This window comes from Colobus angolensis, unplaced genomic scaffold (genome assembly GCF_000951035.1).
Source record: "Colobus angolensis palliatus isolate OR3802 unplaced genomic scaffold, Cang.pa_1.0 Scaffold51, whole genome shotgun sequence".
NCBI classification, from domain to species: Eukaryota; Metazoa; Chordata; class Mammalia; order Primates; family Cercopithecidae; genus Colobus; species Colobus angolensis.
Window position 1 is genome coordinate 5,362,095 of NW_012118599.1, and position 17,702 is coordinate 5,379,796.

The 17,702-nt window shown below is 37.7% G+C and overlaps 1 protein-coding gene across 1 annotated transcript in view; it reads left to right on the top strand.

Annotated features, from left to right (window-relative positions):
- Positions 1 to 17,702, top strand: part of PKHD1 (polycystic kidney and hepatic disease 1 (autosomal recessive)) — a 475,948-nt gene that overhangs the window by 331,642 nt on the left and 126,604 nt on the right. The window contains 5 exon segments of the mRNA XM_011960244.1: positions 2,607 to 2,761; positions 4,218 to 4,370; positions 8,896 to 9,774; positions 10,708 to 10,876; positions 13,156 to 13,313. Coding sequence (XP_011815634.1) covers positions 2,607 to 2,761; positions 4,218 to 4,370; positions 8,896 to 9,774; positions 10,708 to 10,876; positions 13,156 to 13,313 — 1,514 coding nt within the window.

Consider the following 17,702-nt stretch of genomic DNA (forward strand, 5'->3'; position numbering starts at 1 on the left):
TTCGGGCATTCAGTGGAAAGAGACTCTCATTGAAGACTTCTTGAAGGCATAGTGACCATAGCGACTTGTGTCCATTTTCAAGAATGAGAGACCCGAAGAGCGAAGTAGGGGAGAGTGAACTGATTAATCTAGTTGGAGCAGATGGCTTATATAAGGAAGTTAGAAAATGAAGCTTTATGAGTTTTAAATTTGCATTAGGGTTCACTCAATGTTAAATAATTTTATGGATTTTTTACAAATGTGTAATCATATATATGTACTCCCATAGTATTACACAGAATACTGCCCTAAAAAATCTCATGTGGATGAGTTTTAGTCTCACTTTCACATGAAACTTTTCAGAATATTATAGTGATCTATCATTTGAAGAGCTTTATTCAACAATATAAATAATGATAAAAAGGTTATCTAGGTCAGGGGTCCCCAACCCCCAGGGCCACAGACCAGTACAGGTCTACAGCCTTTCGGGAACCAGGACGCACAGCAGGAGGTGAATGGTGGGTAAGGGAGCAGTACCGCCTGAGCTCCACCTCCTGTCTGATTAGGGATCATCAGATTCTTATAAAAATGCAAACTCTACTGTGAACTGTGTATGTGAGGGATCTAGGTTGCATGCTCCTTATGAGAATCTAATGTCTGATGATCTGAAGTAGAACAGTTTCATCCCGAATCCATCTCCCCTGTGGAAAAATTGTCTTCACAAAACTGGTCCCTGGTGCCAAAAAGGTTGGGGATTACTGAGTAATACTAACTATGAAATAAAGGATTAATTTAAATTATACAGCAGATTGACTTTTTTTTTTTCTTAACTACAATATACTACCTGCTAAGTTAGAAAATTGAGATTTCAGTGAAAATCACTAATAATCCCACCATCCATAGGTAGGCTAACATTTTAACATGCATCTTTCCTCTCTTCTGTGCATGTATTATTTTTGTTAAAAAATGAAGCATATTATTTTATGTCCTGCTTTTTGAAATCAATACATCATGAGCAAAATTTCTTGTAATTCAATGCTTTTCAACAAGATACTTTAAAAATGGCTATACAGTATTCCATTGTATGGGTCATAGACTTCTTAGAATTTCATAGATTATGAAATGTGGGAATACTGTTTTTCTAATACCATTTAGCACCTGAAGAACTAAAAATAAGATAGGCAAAGTGAGAGTATTTAGTGGAAAAAGTGCTGGACTTCATTGGTAGTCTTCCTTTGTCCTAATTCAATCAGTGGCTCCAGTTATTTATCTAGTTTTACATTTTGTTATTTAATCTATTTGGAACTTAGTTTCCTTGCCATTCAAAGCTAGTGTTGTTTAAATATTCCGTAACTGGGAGTTTTCTAGGAAGTCATAGCAAATCAGGAACAGAGCTAAGACTCTAAATTTCTTCATTAAAGTTGCATCAATTGATAGTAGTCTTTTTTCTTCTCTATGACTCTTTCTCTCTCCAACCTTAGGTATGTAGATATGAATTTATTATAATATTTCATTTATTAGGCTCATATGATTGGCTTATGAATGATTAGGCTTAATTTATGTTTCTTTTGGGGGGCTTAATACTGTATATTAAACATCTGTTAATCCTCCACCCATACAGTAGACTCTTTAAAGATATGTGCTGGGCAGAATTTAAGTGATGTATTTTAATACAAATGACGTATATTTTACTTATTGTATGTATTTAGCATCTACTGTATTTCTGGTGCATAAGATTTGCTCAGTCAATAAAGGTTGAATGATTGAATGCCCTGCACATGGACACTGTCATCTGAATGAACATTCACTATAGAGGAGACTCTTTATCAAAGCTTGCTAAACTTTGGGCATTAGCTAATGAAGCAGGTAATTACATTTATGGTGGTGAAATTGGTAATGACTATGAAGAGAATAAAACAGTCATATTCAGAGGGAATGCTAGGCGGCAGTGAAAGACTGAACAGAGATTGTATTAAATGTGTGTCTTGAAAAACACCAAAAATGAACACGACCCTCATTGCTTCATAATGTGATGAGAGAGAAGAGAGAAGGTACAAATACAGCACTTTTCAGATGAGGATATGAAACCGAGAAGTGAAGTGACTTCTCAAGGTCACACAGCTAGTAAGTGACACCTCTACGATTCACACTTGTATTTGTCTCACTATGAAGGTAGAAGTTGTAATGCATGATGAAAAGTTGTGCAAAATGTCCAAGGTTGTCAAAAAATGGCATTATATTTCTTCAGAAAATTATAGAAAAGATCTCTTCTGAGATGCTTTTATTATTGAATCTGTTCCCTAATCCAGAAGGAAGGTTGCTGATGTAGACGTGTGTACTAACCTCTGGAACTTTTACTGTTTTTCATTCCTTTGTTTTATTTCAGGGGTCATGGAATATCTTCACCGTCTCTGTTAACATATACATTTTCAAGCCAGAAAACTGACTCCATTAGCTAAATTAAACTGTTTGCAAAAGCCTTTTTTCCACTGTCATGTCTTATTTCTATTTCAGTTTCTCTGGTGGGATATGTTGGTCGCAGTGGGTTTCCTTTTCTTGCTCTGGAGTTAATAGATAACTTGTTCTGCACTGTTAGTATATCCAATGCCATTTTTATGCTGTTACAGAATTATAGTAGAAGATGCAGTGGATTGGCGCCCCCATGACAAAATCGTCCTTAGCTCCTCTTCTTATGAGCCTCATGAAGCAGAGGTCCTCACTGTGAAAGAAGTCAAGGGCCACCATGTGAGGATCCATGAACGGCTCAAACACCGGCACATTGGTAAGGCTTTGGTTTGCTGGTTAAGGGAAGTGAATGAACCAGGAAGACCATGTTTGGTAACCTGGCTGAGGACCTTGGATCTGATTGCCATTCAGAGGGGAAGAACAATGCCTTCTTGCTGCCTTAGACTCATGCTACATGGCCTTATCTCTATTCCTTCATTAATTTTGTTGCTTTATTTTTAAAGAATACTTGGATGTTATATACATACACATATACACATCTCCACACATTTTGCTCCTTATTTATAATGGCAAGTCTGAGAGCAGAAGGGTTAAGAATCTTGTTCAAGGTCATTGGGCAGTTTTCTGGCTAAGCCAGAATAAAACTCATGTGCACTGAGTTTACAGTTTATTTCCTGACACGTTGAATTACAATCCCTTAGAATATGGTAGTTACTGTAAATAGTGATTTCATTTTCCATACTTAGAAATGTGTCCTTCATGACATGAAGTAAATTTTATGTTTTAACTACTACTATTAGTATTACTGCAAAAAATGAAAGAAAAAGGCCCAGACCTTTTTTTTAAATAAAAAAGGTACCAAATATTTTTATATATAATACACAGAATGTACTACACATAAATAATAAGTCACAATAACCTTCCTGATTCAGTCTAATAAATAAATCTAACCCAGGAGATATAGCTAATCATTAATAAACTGTGGAAATAAAGGGGAACGAGAATGTCTTTTTGTCTCTGGTACGTGAGAGTCAAATCCACGGTTTCACCAGGAATGTCTCAAGCTATGTCTAAGTCATCGTTCCCAGGAGGATTTCTTTTTTAATAAGCGGCAAAAAAAAAAAAAAAAAAAGAAAAAGAAAAAGAAATCTTCAGCACTGATTTCAGTAAGATGCAAGGTGAAATGCAAATGGTAGACAATGAAACAAACTAGCAAGATGCTTAGTTCCCACTGCTGCGGAAGCTGTTCAGGCCATGATGAGTGGAGGATCCACCATGAGAGGGCGCTGCTGCTGCCTGGTACTGCTTCTTGCTTTCCTTTTACTCTGACACATGGCTGCTTTTGCCCTGTCACTGCCTCAGTTGATCTGGGATTCCTCACTCTCATGAAAGAGGTCCATGGACAATGTACAACCCAACACTGAAGTCTCACGCTGACGTATTTAAGGAAGGAGACTGGGGACCCCACTAATTGGACAGGTCTGCCCTGACTTCCGTGAACCAGTGACCTGTCCCAGTACCCACAGTTATTAAGAAGAAATGAATTCTTGCTCAAACACTCTGACTCTGATCCCAAAGAGAGACAAGTGAATGGGTTATTTTATTTCTCAGCTGACCTTTGTGGAGAATGCCCGAGGAAAAGCAGACCTTAATGTTGGTAGAACTTCCGAGGGGAAAGGATGTTTTCATTTCTCAGGTTTGCTGGGTCCCCAGCTAGTAATTTTTGAAATAGATTTTTAAAGTTTTTTTTCCCCCAACTTTTATTGCCCCAGGAAGTGTCCATGTCACGGAGGATGGCCGACACATTCGTTTGGCTGCTGAGGTTGGACTGTTGACTCGAAATATACAAATTCAGCCTGACGTATCATGTAGGGGGAGACTGTTTGTGGGGCCCTTGAGGAAGTCCAGCCGAGAAGAATTTTCAGGTAAATGAAATGTTAGGTAACTAGGCATTACCAATGGGAGCCTATTCATCTGGGACACCCAGAAATCCCAACTGTGAGAATTTTCATTTATAAAACAAAATGTTCAAATGAGATAGTTCCTTTGTGCTTGGAGAAGCTATGAATTTTCAGTCCTAATCTGTGCTTAATTATCAGTGTGATGTTAAAATAATATACTAGCGATCAGCACATATGCACATTTTACCTCAAAGAAAACATCTTCAGCAGATGTGAAATTTCCTCTGCTTTGAAATTATAGATGATTTAATGACCACTTCAATTTTATCTCTTTCCTGAGTTTCTATTACTCTTTCCCAGTAGCATGCTATATCTGATGGCAGGCATCAGTCCATGCTATAAATTAATAGCGTAAATTTAAATAAAAATGATTTCCATATTCTAGACTGCTTTAAGGATCAGTTCAATCTTTCTTGTTTCTTTCAAGTTTTAGCCCTTTTGGAATGCTGCAAAATTATTTGATTAGGACCTCATTTCTTAAACTTGGGTTCCTTATACATTATTCCAAAGTTCTTTCCTGATCAAACAGTTTGGTTGTCACTATAGCTCAAACTTAGAAAATCCTGGTGTACATGAATATATAAAGTCCTGGGGAAGGCCGAGAATAAAGGATCTAACACTTCCCAAGTACATTCGGTATGGGATTCTCTTTGTTGGCACAACTATTTCACCAGTTTTGTAAAGGGCAGTGTTTGAACCTTAAATCAAACATTTAAGATTTCTAGTTAATAGAACAAGCTCTATCTCCATAAACCCTTATCAGTGGTGATTTCCACCCGCTACCCCAGATGACATTTGGCAATATCTGGAGACATTTTTACTTGTCACAACTTGAGGGAGCTTCTGGCATATATGGGTAGTGCCAAACATCTAGCATGCACAGGACGGCCACCCACAGGAAAGGATATCTGGCTCCAAATGTCAATAGTGTTGAGGTTGAGAACCCTGCTCTAGATGATGGAGACAAAGGCTTGGTTCCAATCTTTTAAGAATAGACCATTCTAAGGTTGATGAAGATGGGGAATCAGGAAGGAGAGAGCAAGATAAGGCCCCAGTTAACTGAAACCACAGGCCAAGCTGGAGCATGGTCACAGGAACAGGACAGAAGGCCAGTTCTTCTTACAGCTGAGCACCAAGTCAGAGCAGAACCAGCAGCAAGACTGACCTGATCCTAAACTTCTAACAATGCTGATCCTTACATCATCCTCTGGGGAAAGGAAACTCAAGCTCTATTTTGTGCTTCTTATGGGCCAGAAACTGTGCTGGTTTTCACACAGTGAAGATTTTATCTTATTTAATCCTAAAATCCTCATAAGAGAATTTTATATTCCTATTACAGGAAATAGAGTCTATAGTACAATTGCCTATTTATTTATGTAGCTCCTTCATTAGCTTATAAACTCCTTGAGGTGAGAAATAGATCCTTTATCTGTTTTCCTAGTGTGGTAACTGCTGTACATTAGGTACTTAATAAATATGAATGAAAAATATTAATGAAGAGTAAGGAAAGTCATTTGACTAGTAGGTGGTAGATTCAAGCCTGGTTCTTGTTAAATAAAGTCTTAATTTTGTAATGATTTTGGATTTACAGAAAAGCTGCAAAGATAGTATAGAGAGATCTTGTATACCTTTCGCTCAATTTTCTTCCATTAATAGCTGATACAATACTAGTATATTTGTCAAAACAAAGACATTAACATAGGTACATTACCATGAACTAAACTCAAGACGTTCTTCAAATTTTACCAGTTTCTTCTGTACCAGAATTCAATTCAGGTTTAAACACTGCATTAAGAGTGCTTACGTTTTTCTATAACATAGTCCAGGGCCTGAATAAGAAGGGCTCAGCAGGTGTAGGTCAGAGATGCCAGATATGGGTACTGATTTGTTACAGAGCAGAAAAGCAGGTCAAGACTTTTGAGTCCTACTTTTATATTGGAGGGCTCCATCATTCTTCTCTTCCTGAATAATACCCAGCAAGTTGTACTTAACTTGCTAGAATATTTTTCAGTAGTGATTGAAAAACAGGAAAATAGTTGTGAATAAAATAATTCCTTCATTCAGACTGGACACGGTAACTCGTGCCTATAAGCCCAGCACTTTGAGAGGCTGAAGCAGGCAGATCACTTGCGGTCAGGAGTTTGATACCAGCTTGGCCAACATGGTGAAACCCTGTCTCTACCAAAAATATAAAAATTGGCCAAGCATGGTGGCATGCACCTGTAGTCCCAGCTACTTGGGAGGCTGAGGTGGGAGAATCACTTGCACCCTGGAGATGGAGGTTGCAGTGAGCCAAGATTATGCCATTGCATTCCAGCCTGGGTAACAGAGTGAGACTCTGTCTCAAAAAAAAAAAAAAAAAAAAAAAAATTGCTTAATTCTTTATTTAAATGCTCAAGACATTTTTAAGTCTTTACTAATTGATTAATTTTCAGTCATTGTTTAATGTGCACAGAAGTAAAAAGACCTTGTACAGTTTAAAACTATGAATTAAATCCATGGACGTATAAGACATTAAAAAACCTGATAATGAAAATAATCCTGAGAGCTTCTGGATAGCTGAACATGTGGAGTTTCCTAGGCTAAGGTGGCGCGCCCGGGGAAGGTATGGGAGCTGCATGCCCTTCTCTCAGGCCATGCCCTACACATCTCTTTATTTATCTCCCTTGTAATATCCTTTATAAGAAACCTGGGAAATAACAATAATACTGACATGTTGCCTTGACAGAGATTCTGAAATCACATTAAATGCTAAAAATAAGCTATTTATGTATGGACTTATGCTTGCATTTGGTGTTCTTTGTGCCAAAGTTCCACAGAGCAGGTTTGCCAGCTCTTTCAGCTATGTGCTATTGGTGAGGGATATTGCCCAACAAATATCTTTTGGATGTTTTATTGTTCTGTGAGTATGTCCACACCATCTACCAATGCCTCCTCAATAGCATTCATTGAGAAATTTAAATACGTTAGAATCCTGTTGCCTGGCCACAAGGAGACGTATAGGTTCTTTTACTTAGCCTGTCTTTCTCAAAAGGACTTGCTGCTTCATGGCAGCCGATTTGCTAGGGTTCTAGTTTCTCGTCTCTGAAAAGGTAGTGAAGAAATGAGGGGCTTAGGCTGTACTGTCTTTGAACCTTAAATACTATTATTAAAACAGTGAAACAGCAACTTCAAATGTATTGCTTCCTTTATCTTTATGATGAATAACTTCATAGTTTACCTTAGTCAATACCTTAAAAAATGAAATAAAAGGAGCCAAAGTTGTGACCTACTTAGCAAAGGATGCACAACTAATTATTAGCTCATAGCTACAGCGCAGTTATCTGAATCATAATGTAGAGATGCTACTTTTATACACCGAGTCTTCCTGTCTTTCCAGGATGCCTGCATGGGGTTAATAGTGTGACTTTTCATCCATGTGCCTAAGTTTAAGTCCTAGCTTGTTAGTTCATTCTTCTCTGCCTCAGTTTCCTTATCTGTAAAATGAGGATAATAATTGTACCTACCTCATAGGACTTTTTTGAAAATTAGGAGTATGAATAAATAAATGAATATAAATTAGGACAGTGTCTGCAAATAATGAGTGTTATATGAGAGTTAAAGTTTTTAATTCACCTTATTATTATTTCATATTAATTAATCTATAATCATGTTATTATTAATTTTACCAAGAGTATATATGCTGAATCATTGTATTTTTAAATCAACTTACTGGCGATATTTTATAGTGTGTTTTAACAATACCTATTTAAAACAGTACAAATAACATTGCAAATGAGAGTAAATAATTTACTATTTTCTCCTCACATAAAAGATATAGAAAATCTTATTATGAAAATGAAACAGTGAATAAAGTGTAGCCAGGATAAAAATATAGAAAAGATTTTACAGAATCTTTAAAGTGATTTTAAAAGCATGTTATTGCTTCTACCATATCTTAATCAGAAGCATGTATTGAATATCATGCTTCTGGATATCAACTGAGCACAAGGAAATTCTGCACTCATACCCTTCTTCAGAAATGCTTAATATTCATTTGTGCAATGTCTTCGTGTGAATGGCTGTGGCCTTTCACGTGGTGTCACTGAGACGCTGAGAGGGAGACTTGACTTTGAGGTGAAGGGCCAGAAACCCAGAATCTCTTTATTCTTACCCGGTTCTTTGACCCGGCCCCAGACAAATGCACAGAATTGTTAAACTTAGCCATGCCCATCCCCAAAGTTTGCCTCTTTACTATTTCTCCTCTCATCATTCCCCATCCTATCACCAGACTCTTCAGACTGCACATGCAATTCAGGCATTAATGTGATACTTGTAATGATTCCTACGTTTTTAGTTGAGAATCTGTGGTGTGAAATATGATGCTGCTGTTGAGAATAAACTTACATTTTCGTTAAAAATCTTCATATCTTAATGCCCTAAAATGGGTCATTCTTCAGCCTTTTGTGGGTAAGAGGAAAGTACCTGATGACATGCATTTTGTTTATAGGTGTCCTTCAACTTCTTAATGTGGAAATTCAGAACTTCGGGTCACCACTGTACTCATCTGTTGAATTCAGTAATGTGTCAGCAGGATCCTGGATCATATCGTCTACTCTGCACCAGAGCTGCGGTGGGGGCATTCATGCAACTGCCAGTCATGGAGTACTTTTAAATGACAATATTGTGTTTGGTACAGCTGGCCATGGCATAGATTTAGAGGGTCAGGCCTATACTGTCACTAATAACCTTGTGGTCCTGATGACACAGCCAGCATGGTCCACCATTTGGGTGGCAGGAATCAAAGTGAACCAAGCAAAGGACATCAACCTCCATGGCAACGTTGTGGCAGGATCAGAGAGAGTTGGCTTTCACATCCGAGGCCACAGGTGCTCCTCTTGTGAACTGCTTTGGTCTGACAATGTGGCCCACTCAAGTCTTCATGGCCTTCACCTCTACAAGGAAAGTGGACTTGACAACTGTACCAGAATCTCTGGCTTCTTGGCTTTCAAGAACTTTGACTATGGTGCCATGTTACATGTAGAGAACAGCGTGGAGATAGAGAACATTACTCTGGTAGACAATACTATTGGTCTTTTGGCAGTAGTGTATGTATTTTCTGCTCCACAAAATTCCATCAAAAAAGTGCAAATTGTGCTTAGGAATTCAATCATTGTGGCCACCAGCTCTTCTTTTGACTGCATTCAGGACAAAGTGAAGCCTCATTCAGCCAACTTGACATCAACAGATAGAGCTCCTTCCAATCCAAGGGGGGGTCGAATTGGTATTCTGTGGCCTGTATTCACCTCAGAACCAAATCAGTGGCCTCAGGAGCCATGGCACAAAGTGAGGAATGACCATTCAATTTCAGGAATCATGAAACTTCAAGGTAGGATGTTTTATTTTATCTAGGCAATGCCATTTCATACATCCATGCATATAATTTTTAATAGCATTTGAAATGCTATTAACAACATGCTAGACCACAATGTAACAAAAAGGTACATTGTGGTCTAGTGCTTGCTGTCCAACCTGCTGAGTATTGCTAGCCACAATGGTAATTTATAATTTCTTACAAAAGTCACTGCTTTATACATATTGAAGAGCTTTCTACAACAACTTATTTTTTTAAAAAAAGTTTAAAAATTTGACTATAATGAGATGGAATCTTGCTATCTTGACCAGGCTGGTCTCAAACTCCTGGCCTCAAGCAATCCTCCCATCTCGGCCTTCCAAAGTGTTGGGATTACAGGCATTAGCGACCACTCCCAGTCAACACAGCAATTATTTAACTTGATTACATAAGAACTCTCTTGGTTAGGTGTTATTTTTCCTATTATGCAAGTGAGAAAATTGAAATGTAGAAGTTGTGTCTCATCTGAAGTTGCTTAGTAGATGGTTGAGCAGCAGAGGTTAAAATCAAAGTTGTGACACGACTTGTGCAGTTAATCTTCTGTTAGATCTCTTGTACCATTGTACTCTCTCCCCTGTTACTTACTTTATCTGGCAGTGGGTTTGTCTTTCTGTAAAATGAACGGATTTTGATTAAGCCTAAAATGAAATGCCTTATTGCTCTTAAAGCTTTAATGTATTGAAATACTCTTCTCTACATACATTGTATACATTGTTGCATACAATGTCCATGTATTGAAGAACTACACATATTTTATATCAAGATTTATGTAAATCCCTAAGACTTACCTGGATAACTTAAACTAACTTGGAGTATATGTTATTGTAACAATATTTAGTTGTATATTAGATGTTTATGGCTGGTGGTTTATATGATATAATGTTATGATATATGTTTTTAAAATTTCAGATGTTACCTTTTCTAGTTTTGTGAAGAGTTGCTATAGCGATGACCTGGATGTCTGCATTCTACCAAATGCAGAGAACACGGGAATTATGCACCCAATAACAGCAGAGAGGACCAGGATGCTAAAGATAAAAGATAAAAACAAGTTCTACTTTCCCTCATTACAACCCAGGTATAATTTTTAGTATTTATAATAAGCTATATTTATGAAGTACTTGGCAATTCTTCATACCCTAAACATGTTTTTTAAAAAGAATAAAATCATCAAAGAAATAGAAATAAGTCTTAGAATGGTAAGGTACGTTAACTTAATGACCAATTCTTTACGCCTCCTATAATCATGCCTTGTGATATATGATTTTTAAAATATCTCTCACTAAAGAGGAAGGGGCTATTTCCCTCCCCCTGGAATCTGGACTCAGCCATGTGACTTTCTTTAGCTAATGAAAGAGGCAGAAGTAATGAAGTGCAAGTTTTATTGATATTGTTTTATTTATTAGAGAGCCTTCTTTGGGATGTTTTCAAACTTTCTGGTAATAAATTGACTCTAATTCTTCATTCTTTGTTGGAATAAAGTGTCAGTGGTCTTCAGAAGGAGACCCATTTGTGCAGGAACTAGTAGATAGAAGGAGATTGTGTCTGCTGACAGGAATCTCTGAACTGAACGATGAGCTGTGGCAGACACTGGCATTTCAGACCAGGTGTAAATACTGTTTTCTGACATATGATCTAAGAGTTTCATTCAAATATGTGAAAACTAGATAGGAGTTTTTGTTGTTGTTGTTGTTGTTGTTGTTGTTTTTTGTTTTTGTTTTTGCCATGAAAGAGAATAGAAAGTTAGAAGCAGGAAGAATGAATTACTTTTTCTTTCCCACAACACTGGGGCAAACTCCTTTAGTTGGAAAAAACAAAAACAAACAAACAAAAAAAACACACTAAAGAAACCACCCTAATTAGAACATTCATGTGTTTGGCTTAACACGAGTGTCTTTTTGATGTCCATCCCTGAATCATTATAGGTACTTAAACATGGTTAGGTAGGCAATTTATGTAATTTTGTCACTTTTTAAAATTTACTATCTAATTTTCCTTATGTTCATGTCTTACCCCAGGCTGATGTAGTTGTAAAGTTACATGTCTTAGTCTGTTTGTGCTGCTATAACAAAGTACTGCAGACTGGATAATTTATGAAGAACAGAAATTTCTTTATTTTATTTTTGGAGGTGGGGGTCTCACTCTGTCACCCAGGTTGTAGTGCAATGGCACAATCATGGCTAACTGCAGCCTTGACCTCCTGGGCTCAAGTGATCCTCTGCCTCAGCCTCCCAAAGTTTTGGGATTATAGGCATGAACCACTGCACATGGACATAAATTTATTTCTTTGCCTCAGCCTCCCAAAGTTTTGGGATTATAGGCATGAACCACTGCACATGGACATAAATTTATTTCTTATAGTTCTGGAGGCTGGGGAGTCCAAGATCAAACACTGGCATAATTGGTTTCTGGTGAAGGTTTCTCCCTCCTTCCAAGATGGTGCCTTGTTGGTGCACCATCTCTCCAGAGGGGAGAAATGCTGTGTTCTCACATAGAAGAAATGGAAGGGCAAGAGAGCACTCTCTTCATCCTCAAGCCCTTTTATAAGGGTACTGTCTTATTCATGAGAGTTTAGTCCTCATGACTTTATCACCTCCCACAGGCCACACTTCTTAATACTATTCCATTAAGGATTAAGTTTCAACATGAAATTTGAAAGGACCATCATTCAAATCGTAGTACTGTGTGATATTAACAACTGAATCTTTGTGCTGATAATACTCAATACATTGTTGATATACAATAAATATTTAATATTATTGCTTACTATATTTCAAAACATTAGATTAGTGGAAATAAAATAAGTTCTTTATAAGTCAATGTTATGGTTATCTATTAATTGTTTATATAGCCCACTTGACTCTAAATTCTGAAAGTGCAGGTGCCGTGTTTGTCTTTATTACTGTCATGTTACCCAGCCTGTCATTTGTAGGTCTTCAGTGGATATTTGTTGAATGAGAATATCTATTTTTCTTTGTATATAGCATAAATATAATTGATATTTATAATAATAATTCTAAAATATTGCAAACTCCTGAAGTTTCTAAAAATAATTATATTATGTTCAGTTGTTATGAGAGGAACTTTTTTTGTATCTTCTTAAAAAATTAGAAATCTATATAAAGATTACATATTAAGATATCCAAAATATTTGGTTAGTAAGAATGTCTTTCTTCTTGACCATATAACCAGGAAAAAAATGATTTCATAAAGAGTTTCATTTTATATCTATGTAATACATTATCAATAATAAAAATCTGTTGAATTTATTTTATACAACATTAGCACTACCAGTGTATATTTTCTTCTTGCTGCTTATCATGAAATGAAAGAGTTGCTTTTTGACTGTCTTTACAGGAAAGATTTAGGAAAAGTTGTCTGCCCTGAATTAGACTGTGCAAGTCCAAGGAAATATCTCTTCAAGGATCTGGATGGGAGAGCCCTGGGTCTGCCTCCACCAGTTTCTATATTTCCTAAAACAGAGGCAGAATGGACTGCCTCCTTCTTCAACACAGGTAAGCTATATCTGAACTCAGTGCCTGTGGTAGAGGCAAGGGTGCTTGTGAAGGAACTGGTTTAGCTGTGCTCATTGAGAATGAAAGTACTGGTAAAGACCTAAATTCTAAAGTTGGAGTCTGTGCTATCTGCTGCCAATTCACCTGTATTACAGGAATGCTGAGTCATTATGTGATCTCACAACTTTACTGCTGTGCCCTCTATGAGATTGCCTGTGTCCATGTCAAAAGTGCAGATTCTCAATGCCCAACTCGGTGCACAGCTGGGAGGACAATTCTCTCCCAGCTTGGGCACTTGGGCCTGAAGCAGTCATTGTGCTCAGTGTTTCATACTGGTCTGCCATGGAACCAGCTCCTTTTTCTTTAAGCTTTCCTTTCTTTTCTGTCAGGACTTAAAGCACTCTCTCAATGGTAGGGTAGATGTCATGTAGTTAGTCTCCCTTTTCTCCGTTCTCCAACTATCCCCCAAACAGGGCTGTGCTCCAAACTTCTTCCTCTTCTTGCTTATGCAAGCAAAGCCCCCTTTTATATCAGTTTTTATGGCTGGACCCGTGGAGAGGTCATTGTCTTTTTATTTCCACTAGCAAGGTGACTCTGAATTCCCATTTGTGTTCAGCTGGAACCTACTGTGGTCACACGTAAAGAAGTTTTTCTGTTTTTTCCCTGTCTCATTAGTTGATTCTTTTTAGATGTCTTTTCTGGTCTTCCTTGTCCTTTTTAAGTTTTGAATGTGAGACTGTCACAGGACTATGTCCCGAGACCTTTTTCCTCCTTTCTCTAATTTTGCTCTCTAGGACCAAGACTGAAATACCATCAAATGCTGATGACTTGCAATTTATATCCTCAGCCTAGACTTGACCCTGAAATTTGGTCTAGTATAGCCAACTGACTACTTGGAAAGACAATAGACATCTCAGACTCAATATGCCTCAAAAAGATTCTTGATCTCTGCCCCATCTACAACCTGCTTGTTGCCTAGCTGTCCCTACCTCAATAATTGGTGCCACCATTCCTGAGGCTATTTAAGTAAAAAACCTGGGAGTCATCTTTTATTTTTCTTTTTCCTAACCCAAATTCTCAATCTTCTCATTTCCTCCACTACTACCACTCTCACCATTCCCTTTACTACTAGCCACCATTGTCTCTCACTAGGTGAGAGAATAGCCACCTTGCTGATCTTCTTCCTTCTACTTTTGTAGTCTCTAGTCTATTCTTCACATAATGGCCAGAGTAATATTTTTAGCTTTCCACCCACCCAGAATTAAGTCCCAGCTATAAGCCTGTAAGTCTTGCAGCCCCTGGTTCCTGCCTGCTCTCTCACCTCCTCTCTTGTGACAGGCCTTTTACTTAGTCATCCTGGTCTCTTACTGTTCCTTTAACATGGTAAGCATATCCCTACATCAGGGCCTTTGTACTGGCTTTTTCCTCTTCCTGGAATATTTTATTCTCACTTCTTTGGGAGCTAGTTCCTACTGTTCAAATAAGGTACCCTCAGAGAAGCCATCCTTGACCACCCTATCTAAAATAATCATGAGATCATTATTCTGTAGCTCTGCTATGCTTGCTTTATTGTTTGTTAGAGTTGTGTTACTTAACATTATATTATAAATATAATTGCTTACATTAATGTACTGTTTATCCTTTTTAGAACGCAAACTTCATGAGGGCAGGATTTTTTTTTTTTTCTCACTGATGTGTATTTGGGAAGATACTCAATAAACTTTGGTTGACTGATCAAATGAATGGATTATAGGTAACCAGCCAGTGTAGCTTGCTGTTTCGCATCATCCAAGAGCATGCAGAATGAACTGAGGCCTTCAGGTCATTGGTTGAAGAATTTATCTGTAATACGAAAGCCTAAAATGCAGATAGTTCTAGGTATCTCTTTACTTGTTTTCACCTTTCTTTCATCTGAACTACTGCTACAGTACAGCATTTGGCACTTGGGGCTGTTTCTACATAGAATTATTTTAATTACCATAAAATTTCATGCTTGAATACTTATGCTTTTTAATATTTATTTTATGTTGTTCCATATGTTGAAGGCTTATCTCTGGAATCGAGTGACAAGCTGTGGGGACTACAGTATTGGTTTTAAACTCAGTGCCAAGTGCATGGAAATGCTGAGTAAATGTTCATTTTAATATGTCGGCTGCATTTGTTGAATAGAACCAGCAAATACCTTTTTTGCACAGAAGAATGAAACTCAGGGACACATCTATACTGAGAAAATATGTGGGTCGTAGTAAAAAGAAAGTAGCAAAAGAAAAAAGATAAGGGGTTACCCTCCTCTTTACCCGTAGATCTACTCAAATGGCGTTCTATAGTAAGTTTTCTATTGGTTTTAAGAATTATTCCGCCATTACAGGTATTTATGCTATCGGGAAAACATTCTGATATGTTAAAATAAGCACATGCCTAATTGTGGGACTTTTCTGGACTTGAGCTTTTGGTGAGGATTCCATTTCTGTGGAATCCGTAAGGGATGTGTGTTTCAGAGCACTTGATGAAAATTATATTTTATCCTAACAGAAGGGAATAAAGACTGAAGACAATGTCTTAGTTTGGGTTGTCCTGGAAGCAGACCCTGATACAAGGCTTAGAATTCAAGTAGTTTAATCGGGGGTGACCCCATAAAACACCAGTAGGGAAGTGAGGAAGTATACTAGGAAAAGAAATAAGGCCAGTAAGGGAAGTGTTATCAAACTGGTTGCCACTGTGGAAGCTGATGCTCAAGTCTGATGGGGAACTGCGGGAGATCATGGGAACATCACCCCAAATTATCCCAGCCAAGCCACAGGGAATCTCATATATTTGTACTTCAAATCCTGGCTCCTCTGTCTTTGAGCTTACCTTTCTTTTCTGTCAGGACTTTGGGGGATGCTTTGGGGACATTAACTCTCCAGCCCTTTAGCTTTCGCTGAATACAGGCTAGCTGTGCTCTTCCTTGAGGCCACCAAAAACTCTCAGAAGGAAAAAAAAAGAGAGAGAAAAACATTAACACCAAAGTTGTCAAAAGAAAAAAAAGCTTTTCAGAAGGAAGTCATAGGTTTTTGTGGTAGCAGCCTTTGGTGTATGAAGGTGAATGCCAAAAATACATGGGTGTGGCATCAAAAGCATCTGTTACAAATAGAAACTCTAAAATGTCAGTCAGATTCTCCATGTCTAAATCATAAGAATATTCTTTTTAGGTGATTGCTTACCAGGTGGTGTAATACGCTGTTTAGGGACAAATATGTTCTTGCTGCTGGTTGCAATGGTAGAATATTTGCTTTTTCTCAGCTCTTTACCATGGCTGTCAAACATGATTCAAAGGTAAAACTCCATGAGTAATATAATATTACACACGATTTACTATCAGTGTGTGGACAAGCATGTATGTGTGTGAGTGGCTAAATGTCCGTATGGAGGTATATATGACTGACTGCCTAAACTCCTGATGTTTTAGAGCTTTATAACATTTTAAATGAGGTTGCTATAGGTACCAACTGCAAGGATTCCCACAGAGGAATCTGCTGTTTACTGCACTAAAAATACAATCTGTGTCCTCTTGCAATGAAAGAGACAGCACATAGTAAATGGTGCCTTCCGGGTGCTGACAGGATTGCAGTGTTTTTCTTTGACTTCCAAAGTATGAGTAAATCCCTCCTTCCCTAATGCAAATTTCTTTTCATTTTTAAACCATCTTCTCTTAGCTACTTTCCAGTTCCTGTCCACAATCTGGTGGATGATAAAAAGCACAGATTTAATCTCAGGATAATTAATGACTATTTTGTATTTTTTCTCTTCAAGACAAGAATCTATGATTATCTTCAGTAAACCAGAGAAAGTAACGCAGCTAAGATGAAAATGGAGACCACTGGAACCAAATTTTGTATTTATTCCAAATGTCATTAACAGATGCTTACATCCTTTCCATATTTTTTAAACGTATCTCTCCAAGTCGTTTGGACTCCATTGCCTTTGTGGTTTATTTTTAATTTAGAAAATAACAGATTTTATTTGCACATATAAGTTCATACAAAAACTACTCACCCAGTCAGATATCCACAGGTCCCAGCATATTGTCATATATTCTGGCATTAGGAGCAAAAACCATCCATGTGGATCAGCTCTCAGGAACACTCTGCCAGTGGGTTTTGCTATCTGTGTAATGCAGGGTGTGTAGCCAGGGGAGAAGAGAGCTGCTAATTTTGTTTTATACTTATCTGTAAGTTTGCATGCAGCCAACTTTGAAAAATGTATAACAGTAGAGAGCAAGGCAGATCATGCCAAGCAGGTGATCTTCGTTTTTATTTTTATTTTTATTTTTGTTTTTTTGAGACGGAGCCTTGCTCTGTTGCCCAGGCTGGAGTGCAGTGGCCGGATCTCAGCTCACTGCAAGCTCCG